Source organism: Coregonus clupeaformis, chromosome 26, assembly GCF_020615455.1.
Source record: "Coregonus clupeaformis isolate EN_2021a chromosome 26, ASM2061545v1, whole genome shotgun sequence".
Lineage (NCBI taxonomy): Eukaryota > Metazoa > Chordata > Actinopteri > Salmoniformes > Salmonidae > Coregonus > Coregonus clupeaformis.
Genome location: NC_059217.1, coordinates 176,622 through 199,000, shown reverse-complemented (window position 1 = coordinate 199,000; position 22,379 = coordinate 176,622). Strand labels below are relative to the sequence as shown.

General features: G+C 47.7%; 1 protein-coding gene across 1 annotated transcript in view; it reads left to right on the top strand.

Moving 5' to 3' along the window:
* LOC121540039 (rho GTPase-activating protein 39) overlaps positions 1–22,379 on the top strand; it is a 183,711-nt gene that overhangs the window by 126,007 nt on the left and 35,325 nt on the right. Inside the window, exons 3-5 of the mRNA XM_045207614.1 lie at positions 7,761–8,136; positions 8,453–8,722; positions 8,892–9,644. Coding sequence (XP_045063549.1) covers positions 7,761–8,136; positions 8,453–8,722; positions 8,892–9,644 — 1,399 coding nt within the window. The remainder of the gene's footprint in view (positions 1–7,760; positions 8,137–8,452; positions 8,723–8,891; positions 9,645–22,379) is intronic.

Below are 22,379 nucleotides of genomic sequence, written 5' to 3'. Positions count from 1 at the left end.
GTTATTGTATTTTGCCTAGTGTTTCACTAGTAAAGACTGTTGGACTAAGCTTCGGTGTCCTGCGCCTGACTCCCACACCACATTACATCAGCCCTTGACAGAATAACACACCAAATGGAGTCAGCAGGAGCAGCGGCGGCACCCAAGTCGCTGGAAGATCGGATCAGCGATCAAGACACCATGATCCGGCAACTTGGGGCCGCCATGAACGAGGTGTCCAACACTCTGCGCCGTTTGGTTACTGGAGAGGTGCCCACGCCGTCGCACACCTTACCATCACCATCGGCCAGTCCTCCTCTCCCAGCACCGGAACCCAGTGGCATTCGGCTCTCGCTCCCGAGGGCATATGATGGTACTGCAGCCGGGTGTCAGGGGTTCCTACTGCAGGTGGAACTCTACTTGGCCACCATACACCCGGCGCCCTCGGGATACGAGAGCGTCTCCGCCCTCATCTCCTGTCTATCCGGCAAGGCGTTGGAGTGGGCCAACGCCGAATGGAGGGGAATAGACGCCGCCACCATCACCTACGCGGAGTTCTCCCGCCGCTTTCGGGCTGTGTTCGATCATCCACCTGAGGGGAAGGCGGCGGGGAGCGTCTGTTCCACCTCCGACAGGGGAAGAGGAGAGCACAGGAGTTCGCCCTGGAGTTCGGACTTTAGCGGCTGATGCGGGGTGGAATGAGAGGGCCCTCATCGACCATTATCGGTGTAGCCTACGAGAGGACGTTCGTCGTGAACTGGCCTGCAGGGACACCAACCTATCCTTCGACCAGTTGGTGGACATTTCCATCCGTCTCGACACCCTGCTGGCTACCCGCGGACGTCCCGAATGGGGGTCGTCCATTCCGCCCTCCAGCACCTCCGAGCCGATTCCCATGGAACTCGGGGGTGCTGGCGCTAGGGAGAGGAGGAGAGAGAACCCGAGGGGGGGCCGTCCCCTGCACCAACTGTGGCCGTGGAGGGCACACTGCGGCTAGGTGCTGGGGAGGGTCTCCTGGGGGAGGGGACAACAGGCCACGCACTGGGGAGTCATTTCAGGTGAGTAGGCGCCCCACTTACCCAGAGCTCTCTGTTGGTCACCTGTGTATACCTGTGAGATTTCCACAGGTGGCACCTCATTCCCAGCATAAGGCGCTAGTAGATTCAGGTGCAGCTGGGAATTTTGTTGATCGTGAATTTTGTTCTAGGTTAGGAATTCCCCTTCGGCCGGTGGAAGCCCCCTTTCATGTTCATGCCCTAGACAGCCGGCCACTGGGGTCGGGGTTGATCAGAGAAGTCACAGCACCACTTAAAATGACTACGCAGGGGGGTCATGAGGAGATCATTCAGTTTTATCTGATCGACTCTCCTGCGTATCCCGTGGTGCTGGGGCTTCCCTGGTTAAGCGCCCATGATCCTACCATTGCGTGGCAACAGAGGGCTCTTATGGAGTGGTCTGCCCAGTGTGTAGGGAGATGTTTAGGTGTTTCCTTAGGGGCGACTTCGGTGGAGAGTCCGAACCAAGTGCCCGCAATGCGCATTCCCCCTGAATATGAGGATTTAGCACTTGTGTTCAGCAAAACTAGGGCAATACGGCTGCCACCTCATAGACAGGGGGATTGTGCGATAGATCTCCAAACAGGAGCGGCACTTCCGCGGAGCCGTGTGTATCCCCTGTCTCAAGAGGAGACAGCGGCTATGGAGACTTACATAGCCGAGTCCTTGGAACAGGGATACATACGGTCCTCCACTTCCCCGGTTTCCTCGAGTTTCTTCTTTGTGAAGAAGAAGGACGGGGGTTTGCGCCCGTGTATTGATTACCGTAGTCTCAATCAGATCACGGTTAAGTACAGTTACCCTCTTCCTCTGATTGCGACTATGACGGAGTCATTACGTGGAGCGCGGTTCTTCACAAAGTTGGATCTCAGGAGCGCGTACAATCTGGTGCGCATTAGGGAGGGGGATGAATGGAAAACAGCATTTAGCACCACCTCGGGTCATTACGAGTATCTCGTCATGCCATACGGGTTAATGAATGCTCCTTCAGTCTTCCAATCCTTTGTGGACGAGATTTTCCGGGACATGCATGGGCAGGGTGTGGTAGTATACATCGACGACATCCTCGTGTACTCTTCTACACGAGCCGAGCATGTAGCCCTGGTGCGTCGAGTGTTGAGGAGGCTGTTGGAGCATGACTTGTATGTCAAGGCAGAGAAATGCTTGTTTTTCCAGGAGTCCATCTCCTTTTTGGGCTATCGGTTGTCCGCGTCTGGTGTGAAGATAGAGGTTGACCGTGTGTCGGCCGTGCGTAATTGGCAAACTCCAACCACTGTAAAAGAGGTGCAGCAGTTTTTGGGTTTTGCTAATTACTACCGGAGGTTTATCCGGGGCTTTGGACAGGTGGCAGCTCCCATTACGTCCCTGCTAAAGGGGGGTCCGTGCGTTTGCAGTGGTCAGCTGAAGCGGACAGGGCATTTGTTAAACTGAAGAACCTGTTCACTTCGGCCCGGTGCTGGCGCATCCGGACCCCGCTTTACCATTCCAAGTTGAGGTAGACGCGTCCGAGGCCGGTATTGGGGCAGTCCTGTCGCAACGGTCCGGCACGCCACCCAAACTCTGCCCCTGTGCGTTCTATTCTAAGAAGCTCAGCCCGGCGGAGCGTAATTATGACGTAGGGGACAGGGAGCTGTTAGCTGTGGTTCAGGCACTAAAGGTGTGGAGGCATTGGCTTGAGGGGGCTCAACATCCTTTCCTCATTCTGACTGACCACCGTAACCTGGAGTACATCCGGGCAGCTAGGAGATTGAACCCTCGTCAGGCTAGGTGGAACATGTTCCTGACCCGGTTTGTTTTTAAGATCACATACATCCCAGGGTCCCAGAACAGTAAGGCAGACGCCCTGTACCGGCGGTATGACACAGAGGAGAGGTCCATTGAGCCTACTCCCATACTGCCGGAGTCTTGTCTGGTGGCTCCGGTGGTGTGGGAGGTCGATGCGGAGATCGAGCGGGCATTGCGTACCGACCCTACTCCCCCAGAGTGTCCTGTGGGGCGGATGTACGTTCCGCTCGAGGTTCGTGATCGCCTTATTTATTGGGCTCATACATCACCCTCCTCTGGACATCCCGGTATTGGCCGGACAGTGCACTGCCTTAGCGTGAAATACTGGTGGCCAACGTTAGCTAGGGATGTGAGGGTTTATGTCTCCTCCTGCTCGGTGTGCGCCCAGTGTAAGGCGCCTAGACACCTGCCCAGGGGAAAGTTACATCCCCGTTCCACAACGACCATGGTCCCACCTTTCGGTGGATTTTGTGACCGACCTTCCCCCCTCCCAGGGGAATACCACCATTTTGGTCGTTGTGGATCGGTTTTCCAAGGCCTGTCGTCTCCTCCCAATGCCGGGTCTCCCTACTGCCCTACAGACCGCTGAGGCCCTATTTACCCACATTTTCCGGCACTATGGGGTTCCCGAGGATATAGTGTCTGACCGAGGTCCCCAGTTCCCCTCCAGAGTCTGGGGGCCGTTCATGGAACGCTTGGGGGTCTCGGTGAGCCTTACCTCGGGTTACCACCCAGAGAGCAATGGGCAGGTAGAACGAGTCAACCAGGATGTGGGTAGGTTTCTGAGGTCCTATTGCCAGGGCCGGCCGGAGGAGTGGTCAAGGTATATCCCCTGGGCAGAGATGGCACAGAACTCTCTCCGCCACTCCTCCACCAATCTAACCCCTTTTCAGTGTGTGTTAGGGTATCAGCCGGATCTGGCACCATGGCACGAGAGCCAGATCGAGGCTCCTGCGGTGGACGAGTGGATTCGGCGCTCGGAGGAGACGTGGAACGCTGCTCATGTCCATCTGCAGCGGGCCATCCGTCGACAGAAGGCGAGCGCCGATCGCCACCGCAGTGAGGGTCCGGTGTACGCACCGGGAGATCGAGTACGCACTGGCTCTCGACTCGAAACCTGCCCCTCCGCCTGCCCTGCCGGAAGCTGGGTTGGCGGTTTGTGGGGCCTTTTAAAGTCCTGAGGAGATTGAACGAGGTGTGTTACAGGTTACAACTGCCTGTTGATTATAAGAATATTAACCCCTCGTTCCATGTGTCTCTTCTCAGGCCGGTGGTAGCTGGTCCACTCCAAGAAGGTGAGATAGGAGAGACCCCTCCGCCCCCACTGGACATCGAGGGAGCTCCGGCGTACACGGTCAGGACCATCTTGGACTCGAGACGTCGGATGGGGGGTCTCCAGTATCTCGTGGAGTGGGAGGGGTACGGTCCGGAGGAACGGTGCTGGGTGCCTAGGAGGGATATCCTAGATCCATCTCTCCTGACTGAGTTCCACCGTGGTCATCCCACGCGCCCGGCTCCGCGTCCTCCTGGTCGTCCCCGAGGCCGGGGTCGGCGCACGGCTGGAGCCGCGCGTCAAGGGGGGGTACTGTCACGGATTCTGCCGAGGCTGCTCCTCCTCCTTGCTCGGGCAGGCTTCGGCGTTCGCCGTCCCCGGAGTACTAGCTACCTCCGTTAGATGTTTCGATGTTAGATTGGTTTTGTCTGTCTATTGCACCTGTGTCCGTTTGTGTCTGATTATGTGTCCTATAAATTGCCTGCTTTGTGTTGGTTAGTTTGTGTGTTATTGTTACGCTTGTCCGTTAGTGCTGCGTGTTTCTCTATGTTTGTTGTTTTCGTTGTTTACGCACAGTTTGCGTAATCGCTCGCCTCTGTTTTGTGTTGAGGCCGTTATTGTATTTTGCCTAGTGTTTCACTAGTAAAGACTGTTGGACTAAGCTTCGGTGTCCTGCGCCTGACTCCCACACCACATTACATCAGCCCTTGACAGGTAATCAATGCAGACCTCTGTCTTTCTTCTTCACAAACAAGAAACTCGAGGAGGCGGGAGAAGTAGAGGGAAGTATGAACCCCTGACGCAGGGACTCGGAGACGTACGTCTCCATCGCCTCCATTTCAGCCTGCGAAAGGGCATACACATGACTCCTGGGAGGCACAGTGTCTACCCGGAGGTTTATCATGCAATCCCTCGCCCGATGAGGTGGTAATTTGGTCACCTGCGTTTTGGAAAACGTGTGCGCCAAATCGAGATAGTCGGGGGGAATGCGCACGGTGGAGGTAGTGTCTGGACTTTCCACCGTGGTTGCACCAACGGAAAAACCTAGACACCTACCCTGACACTCTCGTGACCACCCCGTGAGAACCCTCTGCGGCCATGAAAAGGTGGGGTTGTGTAGTGCTAACCAGGGATGACCTAACACAACAGGGAAATCAGAAGACTCAGTTATAAAAAAGGTTATTTGCTCTCTATGGGTCTTGTGCGTAACCATAGTGACTGGTGCTGTAACTTCCATAACGAACCCGGACCCTAGTGGTCGACTGTCAAGTGCTCGGATGGCAGGCCCCTTCCAGGACCAATGGAATGATGAAATGAGGAGCGGCAGTGGCTAGAAGGCCGGTGACGACGAACGCCGAAGCCTGCCCGAACAAGGAGAGGTGGCAGCTTCGGAGGGAGTCGTGACAATGACAGATAAGATGCTACATAGCCCCTTGGATATATGAATATAAAGAGACATGAGCCAAAAAAAAATACCTGTAGAATGGAATAAGTTATAAGACCTCAATGATTCATTTCATTTCGTCATGTATAAATGTTATATACACATGATATACAGTGCATGGAGTACACAAGTGTAATGAAATGCTTACTTGCAGGTTAACCTTTCGACAATGCAACAACAATAGAAAAAGTAAGTAGCAAAGTGAATAAAAAGAGCAATAAAAATAAAAGCTCAATGAAATAATGTCACCAATTTAACAATGGACACGTTTTTTTACAAATAGTTACATATCCAATATGGAAATAACGGACATGAGCCAAGCATGTTTACCTGTAGAATGGAATAGTTTATAAGACCTCTATGATTAATTTCATTTTGTCAGTTCTCCCACCTCAACATTGCTAATTTTAAACAGGGTTAAATATAATGTTGTAGTAAAGTTCAGCTTCAGTCCACAGGGGGGCACTGTGTAGATGTCATCGCGTTGCGATCTGTGCCACTAGAGATCCTGGTTCGAATCCAGGCGCTGCCGTAGCCGGCCGCGCCCGGGAGACACATGGGGCGGCGCACAATTGTCCAGGGTAGGGGAGGGAATGGCTGGCAGGGATGTAGCTCAGTTTGTAGAGTAAGGTGTTTGCAACGCCAGGGTTGTGGGTTTGATTCCCACGGGGGGGCAGTATGAAAACTATAAAAAATAATCTATGCACTCACTAACTATAAGTTGCTCTGGATAAGAGTGTCTGCTAAATGACTAAAATGTAAATAATATCATGACTTATATCAACATCCTTAGCTTGCCCATTCACTAAATATACTGTTAACTAACTCTGACTGACACCCAATAGCTTAAGGATGCTGAGCGCTAATGCTAGCTTATTAGCATTAGCCAACCCTTATGCTGAGGGAGACTAGCTAATTAGCTACCACCAACCATGCAAAAACCTGTGGCTAACTCTGCTGCTGCTGCTGCACTTTGACTTTCTGTCTGTTCTGCCCTCTCCACCTCATTCACTGTTGCCTCAACCTGCTCAACCTGTTCACTTTTTTCTCCACTCTTTCGGAAGAAGTTCCGAATATCCATATTTGCTCTGTACTGTGATGTAGACTCTTGACTGAGTGACGGACGTTTTGCTGAGTGATGACATTGACATCGAACCGCTGGTGCTGTAGGGGTGGGGGAGGGGTCAAGGGACGTGAGTGGTCCACTGCATTGTGAAATCTCGACCAATCACAGCAGGCATCGCGTCACTCCAGGGGCTTCTTGCGGTGCCTGCTACTGCCTAGCTCAGTATATAGTATTTTTGTCTTTAACATTTGTCAGTAAAAAAATGTTTTAAATATACTGTATAGCACAAGTGATGTGTGGTTATGGAAACTCATATCAGACCATCAAAAGGTTCAGTGCTGGGTCAAAAACATCCGGGGCTTCAGCTCAGGCCTAATGGCACCACTCTCTTTGAGCAAGGCACTTAACCCTAATTTGCTCCAGGGGCGCCGTACTACTATAGCTGACCCTGTAAACAACACATTTCACTGCACCTATCTGGTGAATGTGACAATAAAACATTTTATTATTATTATTAATATTAATATTAATATTATTATTATTATTATTATCATTATCATTATTATTATTATTATTATTATTAATATTATTATTATTATTGTTATTATTATTGTTATTATTATTATTATATATTGCATTACAACAACCCATAACAATACACTTCAACAATATTTGATTAGAACACCATGATTAGCTTTGTTTCCAGTCTCCTGAGCAGCGGGTCCAGATGTTGCAGTCATGTCTTCTTTGTGACTGACAGCAGCACCAGTTCATCTGTATTTCACACCCTGGTCCCAGATCTGTTTGAGCTGTCCTGCCAACTCCCATGGTCATTGTCACGCCACAGGAGTTGGGAAGAGAGCACAAGCAGATCTGGGACCAGGCTAGGGGTTTCACTCCTGTCTCTGGGTGTTCTGTTCTGTTGCAACCACTAACTCATCTATGGGAAAGTTGAAATGCTGTGTTGAACTGCCTCACTGTGTATGTCTGTGTTACAACTTTGTCAGGATTTACTTTGGACACAACAATCTTTCTCATCAGTCACATCAGGAACTGAACAGAATCACACCTGACAGCTCATTATCGCTCTGTCCCTGCTGCCAAATGGAATAATGAACTTACTCTCTCTCTTCCCTCCCCCTCCCTTCCCTCTCTCAGGACCTCTCCATTCAGGTGGAACACAGGTACTAAGGAGAGGATGCTGATCAAGGTGACAGACAGAGAACCCAGCTTCCTTTCTCACCAGGGGAATGGTTACTCCCCCTGCGACCCCTCCACCCTTACTCCAGTCCCTGCACCCGGCACCGGCACAGCCTCCCGTGCCCGCCGATCCTCTGGAGGCTCCGCCCCCCCTGACGGCGCCCCAGACGGCTCTCCCATCCTCTATGTTGACCGCAACCAGTCACCCTTCCTAAAACGGGCGGAGCTAGGGGGCGGAGGAACAGGGACCCACCGGCGCTCCTCGGCTGACTCACAGCCCCCTTCCCCCCGCTATGCCTATGAACCCCCCCTCTATGAGGAGCCCCCCTCGGAGGTAGGACACTCCAGCAACACAGTTACAGATACACATTCATAAAACACCTTGAAACACACCTTTTAGCTAGCTTATGTCTTGTGATGGACTCTGTTCTGCCTGCCTTTTTGTATCTTTCCCTTTATCCGTATGTATCAGTCCTGTTTCGTCTGGTCTTTTGATTCATTTTAATTGCATTATGATTTAAGTACACTAAGATTTGACTTCACTTGCACTTTTATGTTAATATACTTTTTAATGTAAGTTGAACTTGTCCTTGACTGTAGGACACTAAAATGTATTATTATTATTATTATTGTTATTATTATTATTATAGTACCAGCCCCCGCCCATCTACGAGGAACCTCCCACGGATGTGATGCGCCACCTGAGCTCTGACTCCTCCTCCTTGCTGTACGGCTCAGGGAAGTCCCCCACCCGGGGAAAGCCCTCCTCGGGGACGCCCCTCTACCACTCGCCCAAACAAAGCCACTCCCCCTATGGTCAGCTAGTGCTGACAAGACAGAAGTGTCCAGAGAAGACGCAGAGTCTGGAGTACAGCCCTGCAGGGAAGGAGTATGTCAAACAGCTAGTCTATGTGGAACAGGTAGGTAGTCCAAAGGTTAGAGAGATGGGCCAGCAACTGGAGTGTTGCTGGTTCAAATCCCATGTCTGACAGGGAAAAGTGTGGTTGGAAGTGTGACGGTAACTGGAGAGATGCTGGCATCAGTTGTACATTGGAAAATAAAGTAATCTTCTTCTTCTTCCTCCAACAGTCCTCCTCCAGCCCGCGTTTTAAGACATCCGACCGGCTCCTTCGCTACGGGACCTCCACGGCCACCCCCTCCTCCACGGGGGGATATGGGGGCTCCTACGGGGGATCCTACACCCTCCAACACAGCCAGAGTCTGATCCGGGACCCCCGGCTGCTGCTGGACTACGGGGAGGGGGGCGAAGGCGGGGGCCAGAGGCTGCTCTATGAGGACTCTATGTCCTGGAGCTCCAGTCAGCACCACTCACTCTCCCTCTGTGGGTCTGCAGGAGGAGAAGGTTTTGCGCCCGGGGACAACCGCGAACGCAAGACCCGGAAACCCTCCCTGCCTCAGGAGCTGGGGAGTTGTGGAGGGGGTGGTGGGGGGGACCGGGAGGAAGGGCCAATGTCAGGGACCCTGTCGGAGGCGGTGATGAACCAGGCCAGGCTGGCATGGGAGGCCCAGCAGGTGATGAAGCAGAGGACCAGTTGGGACTCAGCCCCGGGGGGAGGGGGCTCGGCCGGGGGCTCTGCCCATGGAGGTGGGTCTAAAGACGGGTACGAGAGCGACGGTGCGGTGCCCCTGCCCCTGCCAGGCCCGGTGGTGAGGGCGTTTAGTGAGGACGAGGCATTGGCGCAGAGCGACGGGCACCACGGGCATTACCACTGGAAACGCAGCACCTTTGACAGACTGGGCTTCCCTCGGGCACTACTGGAGAAGAGCCTGTCTGTGCAGACCAACCTGGCCTCGCCTGAGCCCTTCTTACACCCCTCACAGGTATACACAGTACACACACACACACACACAGTCTAGCACTGCACTGCAGACTCTAGCTTTTACATTCTATGTCGCCGTAGGTCTGTGTGTGTGTGTGTTTGTGTGTGTGCGCATGCGCATGTGTGACTGTGTGTGGTCTCACTGCAGACTCTAGCTCATCTTCTCTGTCACAGAGACATGCCCTGGCTGCCGTAGGTCCATGAATGTTTCATAATGTGCAGAATCAGATAATTATTTTAAGAGCTCAGATGGGCTGAGATGGATTTATGTAATATCAATACTGCTGCTACTGCCACATACCTACCACCACTTAGACAGGGACTGACCTGGATGATCTGTACCAGACAGGCCAACACACACATACACACACACACACACACACCACACACACACAGCCCAACACAAGCACAGAAATACATTGACGCACCGGGCCATAAACAAAGACACACAGACCCATGCCACATTCTCCTACACATTTCTGTGTGCTGCTGAGACAGAGCGACAGCAGGTCTGTTTAAAGGTGTCAAGAGAGATCGGAGCCATGCCAGAGAGGGATGGGAGGCTGTGGGGAACTACAAACCAGGATTTATTCTGCTTCCCATATGCAGCCCTCCCTCCATCCCTCATCCCTCCAATGATCCATTCTTTCTCTCTCTCTCACTCACTCTCAATACTACCGTCACACACCCTTGTTGTAACACACACACACCCAAACACACACTCACGTTTTTGCCTTATGATGTTAACTTAGTTGCATCTTGGTGCAAACTGCCCTCACATAAGAGAAATCTGCCCCCATCAAAACCATGGGAAAGAGGGAGAGAGAGAGTGGTGGGGGGTGAGAGTGAGAGAGGGGAATAGGCAGTTGGAGAGAGGGAGAGACGCAGGGGGTAGTGGAAGATAGCGGGCCTGAAAGTGCTTACAAAGAAAGGAATTGCGCTGAACACAGGCTAGCAGCACTCAAACTCAGAACAGAGAGAAAGAAAGAAAACGTTAAAAGAACAAAGACTGAAGAGAGAGAGATGGAAAAAATGTTTTATATATATATATAGAGAGAGAGATGTAATTTTTTAAATATATATATATAGGGAGAGATGGAAAAAATGTTTTATATATATATATAGAGAGAGATGGATTTTTTAAATATATATATAGAGAGAGAGATGTAATTTTTTAAATATATATATATAGAGAGAGATGGGAAAAAATGTTTTATATATATAGAGAGAGAGAGTGATGGAAAAATATATGTATATATATATATATATATATATATAGAGAGAGAGAGAGAGAGAGAGAGAGAGAGAGAGAGAGAGAGTAGGGAGAGAGAGAGAGAGAGAGGGAGAGAGAGAGAGAGAGAGAGAGAGAGAGAGAGAGAGAGAGAGAGAGAGAGAGATTGGTACTGCCGCCTGACCACCCATGTGAGGCCTTCTACACCTGCCTCCCAGCCAACCAATCAACTTTGACCTCTCTTGTCCCCATCTAGGGGCAGTGTGGGTAATTGCAGTGTACTGCAGAGAGGGACAGGGTTGGAGAGTTTGACCTGAGGACTGATAAGAGAGGCAGTAGGGGAAGAACAAAACCTCAGTAACTAAATTTCTATATGACAATTCCACTGCAGTAACTATGACAACCCTACTGCAGTAACTACGGTAAGAAAGTAGAAATCTACTGCAGAAAGATTGATTTCCTTTCCTCCTCATGCAGTCACAGATGTTACACAAAACATTCTAGTTTTGTGCTCACGCACACATGTGTGCACACAAATGCACACACACATACACACACACACCTCAGAGGTGTATTGTGATAATTCAGTTAAAGGGCGGATGAACTTCCTGATTTGGCCTCGTTTTAGATTTGGTTCATAAAGAAATGCTAGCAGCCATGACTGAATTTAAACGTGAGTTGGTTTTGGGGTGTGGTTTAATGTGGGTGGCTCTTATGTGTGTTCGCAGGATGGAAAGTTAGCCAAATTATTTTGCCAATTAGCTTTAGCCGGCTGGTGTGCGACCGTGGCATAGTTGGTTTGACTTTGGATAGCCTATCTCCGGGACTAGTTACGGACCGTCAATAAATAACACAATATTTTATTTTCCCATGTACATTGTGTAATTTACCAATGGTCCCTAACTAGCCTCATAGGGATATCCGCAAATTTACCACGGGCATTACAATCGGGTCACATGCAGCTGCACTCAAGATCACTTTTACTCCACACGCATAAACGCATACACGGCCATCCCTCCCCCTCTTTGGCAAATCAGACCATAACTCTATCCTCCTGCTTACAAGCAAAAACTCAAACAGGAAGTACCAGTGACACGCTCAATACGGAAGTGGTCTGATGAAGCGGATGCTAAGCTACAAGACTGTTTGGCTAGCACAGACTAGAATATGTTCCGGGATTCATCCGATAACATTGAAGAGTTTACCACATCAGTCACCGGCTTCATTAATAAGTGCATCGACGACGTCGTCCCCACCGTACATACATACCCCAACCAGAAGCCATTGACTACAGGCAACATCGGCACTGAGCTAAAGGCTAGAGCTGACACTTTCAAGGAGCTTGACACTAATCCGGAAGTTAGAAGAAATCCTGCTACAACCTCCAACGAGCCATCAAACCAGCCTAAGTGTCAATACAGGACTAAGATCGAATCCTACTACGCTCGACGGATGTGGCAGGGCTTGCAAACTATCACAGATTACAAAGAGAAACCCAGCCACGAGCTGCCCAGCGACGCGAGCCTACAAGACGAGCTAAATGCCTTCTATGCTCGCTTCGAGGCAAGGAATACTGAACCATGCATCTCCGTAGCTGATGTAAGACCTTTAAACAGGTTAACATTTGCAAGGCAGCAGGGCCAGACAGAATACCAGGAAGCGTACTCAGAGCATTCGCTGACCAGCTGGCAAGTGTATTAACTGACATTTTCAACGTATCCCTGACCCGGTCTGTAATACCAACTTGTTTCAAGCAGACCACAATAGGCCCCGTGCCCAAGAACGCCAAGGTAACCTGCCTAAATGAATATCGCCATGTAGCACTCACATCTATAGCCATGACATGCTTTGAAAGGCTGGTCATGGCTCACATCAACACCATCATCCCAGACACCCTGGACCCACTCCAATTCTCATACGGCCCCAACAGATCCACAGATGATACAATCTCTATTGCACTCCACACTGCCCTCACCCATCTGGACAAAAGGAATACCTATGCAAGAATGCAGTTCATTGACTACAGCTCAGCACTCAACATCATAATCTCCTCCAAGCACATCACCAAGCTAAGGACCCTGGGACTGAACACCTCCCTCTGCAACTGGATCCTGGACTTCCTGACGGGCCGCCCCCAAGCAGTGAGGGTAGGCAACAACACATCTGCCATGCTGACCATCAACAAGGGGCCCCCTCAGGGGTGTGTGCTCAGTCCCCTCCTGTACTCCCTGTTCACTCACAACTACGTGGCCACGCACTACTCCAACATCATCATCAAGTTTGCTGAATACACGACGGTGGTAGGAATGATCACAGACGACGATAACGCAACCTGTAGGGAGGAGGTCAGAGACCTGGCAGTGTGGTACGAGGACAACAACCTCTCCCTCAATGTCTGCAGCCACTCAAGCCCTAGACTGTTCACTCTGCTACTGCACGGCAAGTGGTACCAGTGCACCAAGTCTGGAACCAACAGGACCCTGAAGAGCTTCTACCCCCAAGCCATAAGTCTGCTAAACAAGACTGCTAAATAGCTAACTAAATGGTTACCTGGACTACCTGCATTTAACCTTTTTTGCACTAACTCTCCTGCACTGACTCTATGCACACATACTGGACTCTACTCACACACTCACACGTACTTACACTGACACTCCAACACACACTACATACGCCTGGCTCACAGTCGGCGTTCCAATTCATCCCAAAGGTGTTCGATGGGGTTGAGGTCAGGGCTGTGGGCAGGCTAGTCAAGTTCTTCCACACCAATCTCGACAAACCATTTCTGTATGGACCTCGCTTTGTGCACGGGGGCATTGTCATGCTGAAACAGGAAAGGGCCTTCCCCAAACTGTTGCCACAAAGTTGGAAGCACAGAATCGTCTAGAAAGTCATTGTATGCTGTAGCATTAAGATTTAATTTCACTGGAACTAAGGGGCCTTGCCCGAACCATTGAAAAACAGCCCCAGACCATTATTCCTCCTACACCAAACTTTAAAGTTGGCACTATGCATTGGGGCAGTTAGCGTTCTCCTGGCATCTGCCAAACCCAGATTTGTCAGTCAGACTGCCAAATGGTGAAGTGTGATTCTTCACTCCAGAGAATGCGTTTCCACTTCTCCGGAGTCAATGGTGGCGAGCTTTACACCACTCCAGCCGACGCTTGGCATTGCGCATGGTGATCATAGGCTTGTGTGCGGCTGCTCAGCCATGGAAACCCATTTCATGAAGCTCCCGACAAACAGTTCTTGTGCTGACGTTGCTTCCAGAGGCAGTTCGCAGCTGAGCCATTGTTGCTCCTAGACGTTTCCACTTCACAGTAACAGCACTTACTGTTGACCAAGGCAGTTCTAGCAGGGCAGAAATGTAACGCACTGACTTGTTGGAAAGGTGGCATCCTATGACAGTGCCACGTTGAATGTCACTGAGCTCTTCAGTAAGGCCATTCTACTGCCAATGTTTGTCTATCGAGATTGCATGGCTGCGTGCTCGATTTTATACACCTGTCAGCAACGGGTGTGGCTGAAATAGACAAATCCACTCATTTGAAGGGTGTCCACATACTTTTGTATATACAGTGCCTTTTTCCACATTTAGTTACTTTACAGCCTTATTCTAAAATTGATTAAACACACAATAACCCATAATGACAAAGCAAAAACAGGTTTATAGACATTTTTTTCTAATTTATAATAAAATAAAATAAAAGGAAATATCACATTTGCATAAGTATTCAAACCCTTTGCTCGGTACTTTGTTGAAGCACCTTTGCAAGCAATTACAGCCTCAAGTATTCTTGGGTATGACGCTACAAGCTTGACACACCTGTATTTGGGGAGTTTCTCCCATTTTTCTGTACAGATCCTCTCAAGCTCTGTCAGATTGGATGGGGAGCGTTGCTGCACAGCTATTTTCAGGTCTCTCCAAAGATGTTAGATCGGGTTCAAGTCCAGGCTCTGGCTGGGCCACTCAAGGACATTCAGAGACTTGTCCCGAAGCCACTCCTGCATTGTCTTAGCTGTGTGCTTAGGGTCGTTGTCCTGTTGGAAGGTGAACCTTCACCCCAGTCTGAGGTCCTGAGCGCTCTGGAGCAGGTTTTCATCAAGAATCTCTCTGTACTTTGCTCCGTTCATCTTTGCCTCAATCCTGACTAGTCTCCCAGTCCCTGCCGCTGAAAAACATGATGCTGCCACCACCATGCTTCACCGTAGGGATGGTGCCAGGTTTCCTCCAGACGTGACGCTTGGCATTCAGGCCAAAGAGTTCAATCTTGGTTTCATCAGACCAGAGAATCTACTTTCTCATGGTCTGAGAGTCTTTAGGTGCCTTTTGGCAAACTCCAAGCGGGCTGTCATGTGCCTTTTACTGAGGAGTGGCTTCCGGCTGGCCACTCTACCATAAAGGCCTGATTGGTGGACTGCTGCAGAGATGGTTGTCCTTCTGGAAGGTTCTCCCATCTCCACAGAGGAGCTCTAGAACTCTGTCAGAGTGACCATCGGATTATTGGTCATCTCCCTGACCAAGGCCCTTCTCCCCCGATTGCTCAGTTTGGCCGGGCAGCCAGCTCTAGGATGAGTCTTGGTGGTTCCAAACTTATTCCATTTAAGTATGATGGAGGCCACTGTGTTCTTGGGGACATTCAATGCTCCAGACATTTTTTGGTACCCTTTCCCAGATCTGTGCCTCGACACAATCCTGTCTCGGAGCTCTACGGACAATTCCTTCGACCTCATGGCTTGGTTTTTTCTGTGACTTGCACTGTCAACTGTGGGACCTTTTATAGACAAGCGTGCCTTTTGTTGATGATCACAAGTTTACTGGAGAACGGAGACCAAGTAGAGACTTTCGGACAAGGTGGATAATTGTATAATATAAGGCAGTTTATTCAGAGGTAAAGATATCTGTAAATCGCGTGCACGGACCCGTTCGTCAACCTCGTAGGGAGATATCTGAGAGCGAGCCCCTAAACATTGTGTGCTGACATTTTATACAATAAAATAAAGTAGGTTGATTCTAGTAGTTCTGATCTTCTGATTGGTCCTGATGAGTTGGTCGAGGTCACCTCCATTGCATTGGCTCTGAGTCGGGTTCTCTGTCTTCAGATGTTCAGCCTAAGAGAAGGGGGGTTTTTGTGTGTGTGTGTGCTTAACAATGATGATGTGTGTGTGTGTGTGTGTGCGTGTGTGTATGTGTGTGTGTGTGTGTGTGTGTGTGTATGTGTGTGTATGTTTAACAATGATGATGTGTGTGTGTGTGTGCGTGTGTGTATGTGTGTGTGTGTGTGTGTGTGTGTGTGTGTGTGTATGTGTGTGTATGTTTAACAATGATGATGTGTGTGTGTGTGTGTGTGTGTATATGTGTGTGTGTGGGGGGGTGTGTGTGTGTATGTCCTCAGAGCAAGAAGTCGTGAGTTGGGAGAACTGAGAGACCTATGGCGTGGGTGTTGTCCATAGCCACCTGCTGATAAGGCCGACAAGATAGAAGTCTTTGTGCATTGTATTAAATACAAAGGCCCAACACAAGATGGGTCATGCACAAGATTTTAGTCAGACCAAGCTATAACATTATATATTTACTACGACAAATCCCTCTCTTCACGTCTCCCCAGAGACGTGACCAAGTAACAGTAAAGAAGGAAAACTTAAGACGTGACACAAGCTAACAGTGTAATTGGCAAAATAGGGAAAACTTTATCAGAAGATAAAGTTTTGATTCCCCCCTCCTCACGTCTCACAAGAGACGTGACATAAAGCTGAAATGCTGCAATTTGGCAAAATAGGGAAAACTTTATCAGAAGATAAAGTTTTAATTCCCCCTCTTCACGTCTCACAAGAGACGTGACAAAAGCTTAAATGCTGCAATTGGCAAAATAGGGAAAACTTTATCAGAAGATAAAGTTTTACATTCCCCCCTCTTCACGTCTCACAAGAGACGTGACAAAAGCTTAAATGCTATTCATCATCCAGATATCCTTGGTCAGCATCGTCAATAGCAAGCAAAGGAAACATCTGACCGTTATCTGCAGGATGTGGATCAATAGCGGTGGTTATAATCCTGGTTGTCAGCGTCCGTATGCATGGAATGCAACAGCATCCACAAAGCACTAGAATTGCAGCAAAATTGAGATGGATACAAGTATAGAAGAAACAAGCGTTTTATATTTACCAAACGCATCCATCCAAGAGTCCCACATTGAAGTGTCCACCCCTGAGTGGCTCTTCATCTTACCATTAAGAGTTCGTAACCCTTCCAGGGCAATTATCAAACTGCCATCTGTGGCTGTATTGTTGGGAATAAAGGTACAACATTGTTCACCAAACATAGCACATACTCCTCCTTTTTCAGCCAGGAGCATGTCGACAGCAATACGATTTTGGAAAGCCATGAGAGAGGTTGCAGCCAACTGGCCATGCACCGCCTCAAAACCTTGTTGTGTCCAATTGCCTAATTTTAACATTAATGTATGCAGTTAATTCTATCGACGTTTTTATTAATAGTACAACAGTCAGCACCCAAAAGGACGAGCCCCCCAAAAAACTGTACTCCATGTACCCATGTTCAAGGACAGTTTCACAGACAACAAAGAGAGAGTGTTCTTATCAGCCTGTTATGTGAAACAATCCATATCAGTACAGTGCTCCTCATTAATGCATTCCTTCCAAGCTATTCATCACATACAGATCCAAAAAATAAAACCCAACAATTTTATGGTGTCACTCTAAACAGAGTATAATCACCCTTAAGAATAACAGGATATGGAAATTAAATCACAACATTTAATGTTAATAGAAAATAAAAATAATAATTTTAACCCTCTATTCCTCCCCTACACCTAACATGTACTGAGTTGGCTACCAGCCACCCAGGAATCCTTTACCTTCACATCAGGAAGAATAAACAATCACAGTGGTTAGTAAAAACGTAAGGTAATAAATGAGCAAGAACTGAAAATAAATGCGTGTATGTATTTTACTAGGCAAAACATGGATCATCCAGCTTGGTCTCAGAGTCAGTAGCAGAGTCACCTGCATCATCCTGGGCCGGTAACAACAGCATCATACCTGACGCCTGCACCACTCCTACCACTGACCTCCTGAGACAAGGGACGATGCAAGCAGCACAACACATTAACAGCAAAAACACAATTACTAGGGTCAGAAATCCAGTAACCACCATAGAAGAGTACTCACCAAACCAGTCACTCAGCCAGGAAATAAGGCAACATCCACAAAGAACAAGTATACCCATAGAGGCCATAACTTCACCCAGAATAGTCACAACAATAGTTTTCCATTTACCAAATACGTTATCAAACCAACCGTTTATGGAGCTATCAATACCAGAGTTCTCAACCAGTTCGTTCGCCAGCGTGGTGATGGTCACTCAAGCGCTTTGGTCACGGGCCCGTCCGGTGCTATATTGTTGGAGATGAAAGTACAGCACATATATCCAAACAGAACACAAACCCCGTCCCGCTCAGCCAAAAGCATATCTAAAGCTATTCTATTCTGCCATGTCATTAAGCTAGTTGCCGCTGTCTGCTCAGCTAATCCCTTTATTGCATCACGAGTGTGGTTAATAAATCTTTTGCTGGTTATATTAAATATAATTTATCCAATCTACATTTTTATTAATTGTTTGACCACCAGAAAATACTTGATTCAAACCCAGCTGCGATCTGATTGTGGATCCCATCAATATATATCCTTTCATCAAAGGATCCCGGGAGGAGGTCCTACTTTCTATGTGACAACTCACCAATCTCTGACACGTTTGATTGTTTGCGTATGTAGGTGAGTTCACAATCAGTTATCACCACACATCCATCAGATGTCAGCACGGGCCTGGTTTTGGCTCCTATAATCCTCTTGCTGCAACAAAGAGGAGAGATTTAGTCATGGTCTCTTTAGGTGTGACATTCTCTGTGTGGGAGCAGGAGCTAAGATGCCCTACCCTGTATCCTATCCTTACTAGTCCTAGAAAAACAATAATAAGAATCCCCTGTGACTTCAAACTGAGGCAACCCAGGTCGGGATGACTTTGTTATCGGGGGAAACAGATAGTGCAAGTTACCATAAGACTCTTTCACCACATTCCCAGGTGGCTTGCATGGAGGAAAAACCTGACAGAGAGTTAAAGCCTGTCAAGGGGAACGGAGTAGTTGTTATCCCTGGTTTGGCTGTCCTACAGGCAAAACAGTCCTCTTTAGACATAGTTTTTTTTCCGTATACTGAATCCATTCCAACCACAGGTTAAGATTTCTATACCCCGTTTCCACCTGTACTACTTCCTCCAGGTCCATAGTTTTGCACTATCTTTATCACAGCCCCGGTCTCACTACCTCCCTCAGAGAGGTTTACTCTAGAATTTCCCCTTTCCCTACGTCTAGCTGTCTCCTATGCCTTTTCAACTTGTGTTAGGTTAACTACCACTTCTGGCTGAAACAGGAGGGTCCGTGTGTGTTAGGAATATGGCCCCCACAATCAGACAGCTACCTACCGTCGGGAGACCTGTGAATCCCCACCCTTGCCCTGAGAACATGTCAGATGCCAGAGGCCAACCCATTGCTTTACCTTCTATCGAACTCACACAGGGATGATCAGACAGGGTAAGGGAATCTTCGTTAAGGAGGCAACCCCCGAACCATAGTGGTGATCGGATCTTTCTCCTAACTCTGTGTTTGTTCGTCAGGTGTAGCTGGTTTTGTACAGTGTGTGACATGCACCCAGATGGATCTCTCAGCTATTCTGCTGGCAAAGGCAGTACTTGGTAGGGCCCTTCCCGCCAGGCCTGATTCAGTCTCCTGGTTAGATAGAGTGGGTCACCTTCTCCTTTAGTTCACCTGTGGGGCACAAAACCTCTGACATACAGGTGTGGTTAATAAACTATCATACATGTTTTTTTTTTTTAAAGTATTTTGTCCTCTCCTTCGTATATATTTAATAAAGTATTTTGTCCTCTCCTTCGTATATATTTAATATTTAATCCAACCATCCCCCTCTTTGACACATGATTTGGCCATGTGTCAATATTACCACCTACCTAAACAATCACTTTAGTTAATATTGGTATTTCATTATCCAATTGCCATTCCTCCACTCTCTCTTCTGTTATTTATGGTTCAAATCAAATATATTATTACCAAATTATAATCTTCTTCACAATTTTCACAGTACTATAAATTACCCTCAACTTAGTAAAATAAACTATCTTAAAGTCTTCCTCTCATGCCTTTAGAATGTACTAGTGTGGATGATTAATTAACACCAGAATGTTAAAACAGAGTTCAGAGGCCATTGAAATCATTTAACGAACTGTTTAATCCCATCGTATACTAAACAATTACCATTATTCTAAATATTTCATAAATGTTAGTTATCCCAAGTGTTCATTAAGTCCTCATGACATTCATTCTCATAAGAAATCATATATACCCCAAACTCAGCCAAAACCTAAAAAATCCATAAAATTCACTGTGTGCACCTTTAAGACCTATAACCCTTGACCTGCTGAAAACCCCCCAAAATTGAAACAAGGCTTTATAAACATCATACTAGGTGTGTTGTTTTTTATTTGAAAACCCAATTTGAAAAACAACCACAAATAGCCAGGCCTTAATTTGGTAGCTCACTTTTATGACCTAAATACGGCCTAACTTCACTACTGCTCCCCTAGCCCTTGGCAACATTCCAACGAGATGAGCTAATCTCTTTCTCCTGGTTATCCCCAGTCTTAACCCATCAATAATTGTTTGTATCAATCTAATTCCTCATAACTAATCTATAAAACCACTCAAAATTCCTCGAGTATACAATTATTATTTAATTGATTACCCTAACTCTGCTACATGTACCAAACATTTATATTTTCCCGCTAAACCATTTCAGTTCGCTATTCAATTTATTTAACTGTTCTCTCTGATTATGCCCTAATTAATAAAACAAATACTTGCTATCGTTGATTAGCATACATTTAATAATGTTCCTACCATCTGAACTGTACTGTCTCTCACCCTCCCCTTGCTCCTTCGGGGAGAGCGCATGGTAACCTTATAACATATTTTCATAGACTTTTCTAGAATACTTCTATTTAAGCTATCTAATTCAACCTTTCACATCCACATAGTAATCTAGGTATATAGCCCCACTGCGAAAGCTTTGTCTACTGTCCCTACCTGTGTTCGAACCAGGGACATCGCCAGTCACTCCACACCATCTACGATTCTCACAAAGTAAATACTTTCACGTCGCACATCCAGCCACGTCATCACCCCCGTCTAGCCAGCCCTTCCGTCTCAAACACCCTAGTAGCCTAAATAAAACACACTCTAACAGCGTTCTGCATTTTCCTCTATCATCGGGTTTAAGAACTAACGTAACAACATTAACTATTCTCTATTGCTGTAGTAACGTCTTGTTTGGTTCAGTTTATTTATTACGGAGTGTCCATAATACTATAATAATACATAATCGAATTCCCCTCATGCATACAGATTTCACCTTATGCCATTGAAATGCCAAATAAACCATAATAGTTCAATGGAGCCCCCTATTGGCTCTCCCCTACCTATACATTACTTCTACAACCACTTTAGTTATGGTCCGATTACAAATTAAACCTTATCACATGATCAAACAACGCCACAACCTTAAACTCATATGGGGCGGCAGGCAGCTTAGTGATCAGTAGCGCCGCGCCAAGAACCGAGAGGTCGCCGGTTCCAATCCCCGAGCCGACCAGGCGAAAAATCTGCCGATGTGCCCTCGAGCAAGGCACTCAACCCCAATCGCTCCTGCAAGTCGCTCTGGACAAGAGCGTCTGCCAAATCACCAAAAATGCAAATGTAAATATTCTCTACTTTCTCACCCATCTCATCCCTCGTCAGAAACCCACAGGCACCTCTCAAATAATCACCCCGTGGTGTTCCCAGCCAACTCCAGTCTTTCCTCGCTCCAAAAGCCACACTTTCGCTCTCTCCAGCCCCTCCCCTCGCAACTCTCTCTTTCTCTCTCACTGCTCATTTCTCCTTTACACACCTTATGTATCTGTTTTAAGCATGGATTCGAGTTTATCTGCGTCCAGACGTCCCTCAAAACCATACCTCTCCCTCCACCTAATGTCTAGAACTCTGCCACAGTTAAACTTCTACCTCCTCGCAACCTATAGGGTAGGACCTCCCCTAATAGGATTTATGCAAAAGGTCTCAGTTCAAACTGGGTCCCTTTAGGAATCTAGTTGTGGGTCAAATCTTATCCACCAATGCGTCAATCCGTAGTTCGACACATTCTGGATACGTTTATCTTTATTCCTTATTCCTTATTCCTTATTCCTTAATTCCTTAGTATAAAACACAGTACCAGATATCTCATGTATGCCTTAATTCATTAGGATGGAAAATTATTTAACAAGTATTCATACTCACGCTCAGTACTACTGATCATAATTTGGTATTGGTCTATAATACAATATGCAAGATTTCGTTTTAACAGGCTCTGCATACCTTT